Source organism: Myxocyprinus asiaticus, chromosome 33 (genome assembly GCF_019703515.2).
Source record: "Myxocyprinus asiaticus isolate MX2 ecotype Aquarium Trade chromosome 33, UBuf_Myxa_2, whole genome shotgun sequence".
Taxonomy (NCBI): Eukaryota; Metazoa; Chordata; class Actinopteri; order Cypriniformes; family Catostomidae; genus Myxocyprinus; species Myxocyprinus asiaticus.
Window position 1 is genome coordinate 23,604,455 of NC_059376.1, and position 6,269 is coordinate 23,610,723.

Consider the following 6,269-nt stretch of genomic DNA (forward strand, 5'->3'; position numbering starts at 1 on the left):
ATTTGGCTGTGAGAGATCAGTCACACATTAGACACTGCTGATCTGCATCTTATGGCGAGGGGAATACAGACAAAGCCAGCTGCCAAAGCACCATTGCAATATACTGAACCAGTAAAAAAAAAAAAAAAAAAAACACAGTAAATTATTGTTATAATTTAAATTAACTTTAAAAATAAAATGTCTTGATAAACTCAAGTTTCCTTCTTCTATAACGTTCCTCATAATTCATCACAGATTCTTAAACAAGGTCTTTTACTTCTGAAATGGTCAGTGTGGCATACTCATCAATGTGTTTAACAAGTTGAAATATATATAGGCTATGTATGTATGTATGTATGCACAGGCCTAAATTTTGTGTTTTATCTATGTTGGAATTGAAAACAATAAAAAATTATTTCAAAAATAAATATATTTAATTTAGAGTGATTTCGGATTTCTGAAGCTTTCAGAGCTTGTGGGAACACACATTCTGATAAAATGTAAGGCCTATACCTTGAAGGCACAGCTTTGGATAAAAGCATCTTCCAAGTGCATAAATAAACATTTTTGGACTACAAGTTTGTGTAACACCAACAAATCTATGTACAGTGACCTATGACCTTGATCAGAGTTTGTGACACCTAATCTTTGCCCAGACCTTTGACCTCTCCCCTCCCCTCCCCCCACACACACAATGGTGATTTATGCTGTTCACAGATGCACAGCTGTGGCAGGTCCCCATGCTGACTGAAGGGTAGTATTTACCGTGACTAATACATCCCAGATCTCAGAAGCACATAGGGAGAGTCATATAGAGAAAATGAGAGAGAGAGAGAGAGAGAGAGAGAGAGAGAGAGAGAGAGAGAGAGAGAGAGAGAGAGAGAGAGAGAGAGAGAGAGAGAGAGTGTATATATATAAACAAGGCAAAGTTTGAGATTTTAAATTCTGTCCTTCACTCAAGTTACTGACCAGGTGCTGAGCAAAAAGGACCTCAGAGAAAAAGATAGGTTAAATATAATTAATGCAATTACATGATCAATGACTTTTTTTTTTCTTTTTTCTTTTTTTTTTTTTTTTTTTATTCTGAGAAGACTGATAATTTTGAAGGCCTGCTTGTATCCCATGAGCCCAGAACTGTTCTTTTAGCTTGTGTAGTTTCCTGACCATGTTTGGATTGTTAACCTTTGGGGAAAGGGATACAAGCCCAGACGAGAAACACCATCCAACAGAAGCTGCTACACTGTTCTCCTAAATCTTCAAATTGCACCACTTGGGCTATTTGAAACATAAGATTACTGTATGGTTAGAATCCAATACAAATTTAAATCAGATTAAAAAAATAAAATAATAATATTTTTTTTTTTTTTAAATGTTGCAGTTACTTTTTTACACATTCATCAATTAAATCATCCACAAAGAAATACTAGCCAAAACCGTATATAGCTGATACACTACGACCAAACACTTATTTTTATTTTGCTATTAAAAATTAATAATTTTAAGACTGTATATAGACTATTCTGTAGTTTTATTAATTTGTTAAATTCTTAGGATCATTACGAAAACTCGTCACCATGATCAGCTTTAGTCTATAGCCTACATTTGGAAGCCATTTGTGAGATTTATTGGAAAAAATAACACTTAAAGAGTTATCGTTTCAACCGTACATCATTTTTAAGAAGTGCTGATTTGTTTTTGTTTTTCACCTGTTATCCACTCAAAACTGAGAGAGAGAGAGATCTGATAAAATATATTTTATTTCGCCGTGTTCTCACTTCTGTAAAAAAAAAAAAAAAGACAAGTATAAATTCTATTATTATTTTTTTTTTAAATGAAGAAAAAACATATATAATGTACATTGTATGCACAGCATTTTAAATGTTCACATCTCTATACAAAACAGACATAGGGAAAGAAACATGTCAAAATCAACAGTTGTTTCAATGGCGAGTCTTCCGAAAATCTCCGTCCCGCGCGTTTCGCGAGGAGTCTCCAGAGCATCTCGCGGCTCGCACACCTCTCGCGCTCCCTGAGTTCCGGCTTCATCACGCTTTGCTGCTTGCTACCGGCGTGTCACGCGCAGTGAAGTGATTCCCCGCATGCGGACACAGTCCGTCCCGTCCTTAATCTGCAAAGGCACACATTGGCAAAAACAGCAGGTGTGATTTAAAGTGACCAAAAGACAACAACAGCAAAAATAAAGACTGTATATGCTCTAGGCCTATTCATATCTGACCATACACATATATTAAATTCCTGTAATGTATTCTATTCCAACCTTTTGGTTTATTCGATTTTTATAATGACTTTTAAATAAGAGACTTTTATTTTAAGTAAATTAGAGCACTCATGGACCGCAGGGGTTTAGGCCCCAATCAAGACGTTAAATACAAACGTGTCAGGGAAAAACAGCCTATATTGTGAGGAAATTTGCTGATATTTATAGCTAAATTAGTTTAACATAATGTTCTTATCCTTTGGCATATTTAACACTAAACTGATCAACAAGCTCTGCTTTTACAGTTTCTTTTTTGGTTTTAAGTTTTTCTTCCTAATCTTAAATACAACCTCAATATAAAGTAGGCTAGTATACTGATTATATTTTATATTTTAATATAAACACTTTCTGATGTGCTTAATTCATCCTCTAATTCCATCATCTGAACATCCTATAATTCCTTCTAAATAGTAGGTTATTTCTCACATGTAGGGTATTTAACCAATATTGGATGTGCATCAATCTGAATTGCTTACCCCTTTCCTCTGGCTGCTGAGGCAGAAAGTACAGATAGTGCGCGGCTGCTTTCCTCCGCTCTCCCCCGGCGCACTGTACACCGCGCTCACACACGGCTGCGCGTCCTCTCCTCCGTCCCCTATCAGGAGCACATTGGCCAGATGTGAGATGTAACTGGACGCTAAGCGAAGAGTCTCAATCTTTGACAGCTTTCTGTCCACCGGCTCGGTGGGAATAAGAGTCCGTAACGCCGTGAAAGCCGTGTTGACGCTCTGCGTCCTATCGCGTTCCCGCGCGTTTGCTGCGTTCCGTTGCTTTACTATAACCACACTGCTCACCGTGGACTTGCGGGACATCCTCCGCCGCTTCTCCGAACTGGGGCAGCAGCCGTAGCTTTGCTCCGAACTGCCGTCGCTCTCGCTGCGGTTGTCCTCATCCTCGGACATCATGGCAAGATCCGGATACGCTAGATGGGTCGCAAGGGGCCGCAGCATGGCAAATGCCATCACCGAAATTGTTTGGATTCTGATTTAAAATCAGAAGAGCTCAATGAGACAGGGAAGCCAGTATCCAAAGTATCCAAAATGAAATGATGACTGGTTGTCAGGCACTAGCCACGCAAAGACAGCATTGCAAAACCTTGATGTGTTGTTATCTGGTGTGTTTCAAGAGTCGATCATCTCAGTTACTCAAAATCATGGTAAAGATCCTCTTGATATGCCTCCTTACAGTCAATCATGCGCCAACAGCTAAACCAGGAGTTGAGCGCGCAGAGTCTTATAGGATCAGGGAGGAGCAGTCAGTCATATGCAAATAACCAAAGTCTCTCAGACTCGCAAAAATCATATTTAAACAAGAAGCCTATTATATATATATATATATATATATATATATATATATATATATATATATATATATATATATATACAACTTAATATTTACAATTTATTTTACATATTAAAATACACCCAGAGAACATAGGCGATAGTAACATTGTGTCCATTATAAATACAATCATTATGAACAAACAAATCAATAGCCTAAATCTATTCATAATTCCTATTACCACATTAATTTAGAATAAATGTTTATTATTATTCCTCCTGTGTAGTACCGTTGCTGTTTAACATAATTTATGCTTAGGCCTATTATTTTATTTATCAATTTATCATTTAGCCCATTGACAATCGTTGTGCCAATATCAAAGATAGCTGTTTTAGTTGACAATATTAGTATAGTATATGCATATAAGCATATATATATACACACCGATCAGCCAGGACATCAACAGTTACAAAAATACTCAAACCAGCCCATCTGACACCAACAATCATGCCACTGTCGAAATCACTGAGATCAAATTTTTTCCCCATTCTGATGGTTGATGTGAACATTAACTGAAGCTCCTGACCCATATCTGTGTGATTTTATGCACTGCACTGCTGCCACACGATTGGCTGATTAGATAATCACATGGATGATTGTTGGTGCCAGATGGGCTGATTTGAGTATTTCTGCAACTGCTGATCTCCTGGGATTTTCACACACAACAGTCTCTAGAATTTACTCCGAATGATGCCAAAAACAAAAAACATCCAGTGAGGGGCTGTTCTGTGGATGGAAATACTTTGTTGATGAGAGAGGTCAACAGAGAATGGCCAGACTAGTTCAAACTGACAAAGTCTACAGTTACTCAGGTTACCACTCTGATAACCTACATGGACGGGTTTAGCCATTGCGCACCCTCTTTGTGATTTCATCAGCGTCTCCCGCAGAAAGCACTTACAAACGCACCCTCCCAAGAACGTTGACGGGATTTCGGGGCCCCCTGCTGTCACAGGCCCCAGGGTTTAGCCTCAGTAAGCCCGTGCATTAATATGGCTCTGTAATATATATATATATATATATATATATAGAGAGAGAGAGAGAGAGAGAGAGAGAGAGAGAGATAGAGAGAGAGAGAGAGAGAGTATATATATATATATATATATATATATATATATATATATATATATATATATATATATATATATATATGGGCTATATTCTATTTGATGACACTTCACAGCACTTATAAATATTATCCTAAAACTCAAAAAAGTTTTGAGCATGCTTTTTAATTATTTCATTACATGGAATTCGCCCATGAAATGGAGGCCATTAAAACACTTGCTGATAAAAGAGATCATGGACATGGAGTAAAATAAAACTTCACTTGGAAAGATAGAAGCTGCACCTGCATGTAGCCTAGCTCATGACCTAGATTATCCTCTCAAATTTATTGCCTTGTATTGCGTGGCTATTTGACAGTGAGGCGTTTAAAACAACACTGGACACAATAATTAACACGCAAACAAACAAACTGGCAAACGCAGCCTAATGCTACAAATAGGCTTATTAACAGTTTATTTACACAAGGATTTTCTGAACATCATGCATTTCCGAAAAAATACAAGACCATATTCATCTGTGCTTCAAGTCATTCGAGCCGATAAACATAATGAAGTTTTTAATAGTTCAGAAGGACATATTAATACAGAGAGTGGAGAACGGGATTTTGGTCAGTTTGAGTTTTAGACCTGCTGCGGTTTGTTTTCTCTCGGTAGCTCAAAGAGCACAGGGGCCACGATAAAGAACAGTGGGGGTCTCTCTCTCTCTCTCTCTCTCTCTCTCTCTCTCTCTCTCTCTCTCTCTCTCTCTCTCTCTCTCTCTCCATCATCCCCTTTCTTTTTCTCTCTTTCTCCTTGTTTTTCTTGCCTTCTCTTCTTCTCTCATAAACACATGGAGTCATGGACACACTAATTGGAGTTCCTTTTTTTCTTTTTTCAGGTGTTATATTTATTTATTTATTTGTTTGTTTGTTAAGGTTTTTTTTTTAAATACAGAGAATATGATTTGTTTGTTTTTTATTATTGTCTTTCATATAGTTTCACACATTTCCTGCATTTGATTTCTCTGTGTCACACTCGCAAATACGTTCTTGCTTTGCTTCCTCTCATAATTCATGACTAGCTCTGTCATGTAAGAATAACGTGTCTCTCCAGAACGGGACCATGTTCTTACTCAGTTTCTGTTTCAGTGCAAAGGAATGCAAGACCTTTAATCAACCATATGGGCTTATGTGACCAAACTCACTAACCTGTGACCTCTCATCTTTGACCTCAATTTATGCGCTGAAGCAATGTTGTCATCCTCATTTGGTCCATAATATCTATTCGTTACCATATGCATAACTTATAAATGGTGCTAAATATAGGAACAATTATGTTTTATGGAAATATGGATATGCCATATAACAGCAGCTAAAAGCACAGTGCCAGCTAAGATTCGGAGACTATTACATCACAAAGTGATAACAAGTAACAGTAAAATGTCATGTAAAAATAAAGGGAAATTAAAGCTAAAGTAACTTTATATGCAGAGCCAGAGACAAATATCTTTCATAGGTTAATTTTCTATCATGTCTCTGTGCTGCTATAAAAATGATTTGTGAGCGACCCATACAGCCCGACACAACAACATTGAATCAACAAATGAGAGTTGGAGGCGGGACTAT

General features: G+C 37.3%; 1 protein-coding gene across 1 annotated transcript; it reads right to left on the minus strand.

Moving 5' to 3' along the window:
* Positions 1–1,718: 1,718 nt before the first annotated feature.
* Positions 1,719–3,448, minus strand: LOC127424269 (transcription factor 15-like). Its single transcript, XM_051669293.1, has 2 exons — positions 2,734–3,448; positions 1,719–2,107 (listed from the first exon to the last, which is right to left on the minus strand). Exons 1-2 carry the CDS (start codon positions 3,217–3,219, stop codon positions 2,042–2,044), a joined length of 552 nt encoding a protein of 183 aa, XP_051525253.1. The 5' UTR covers positions 3,220–3,448; the 3' UTR covers positions 1,719–2,041.
* Between the last annotated feature and the right edge of the window lie 2,821 nt (positions 3,449–6,269).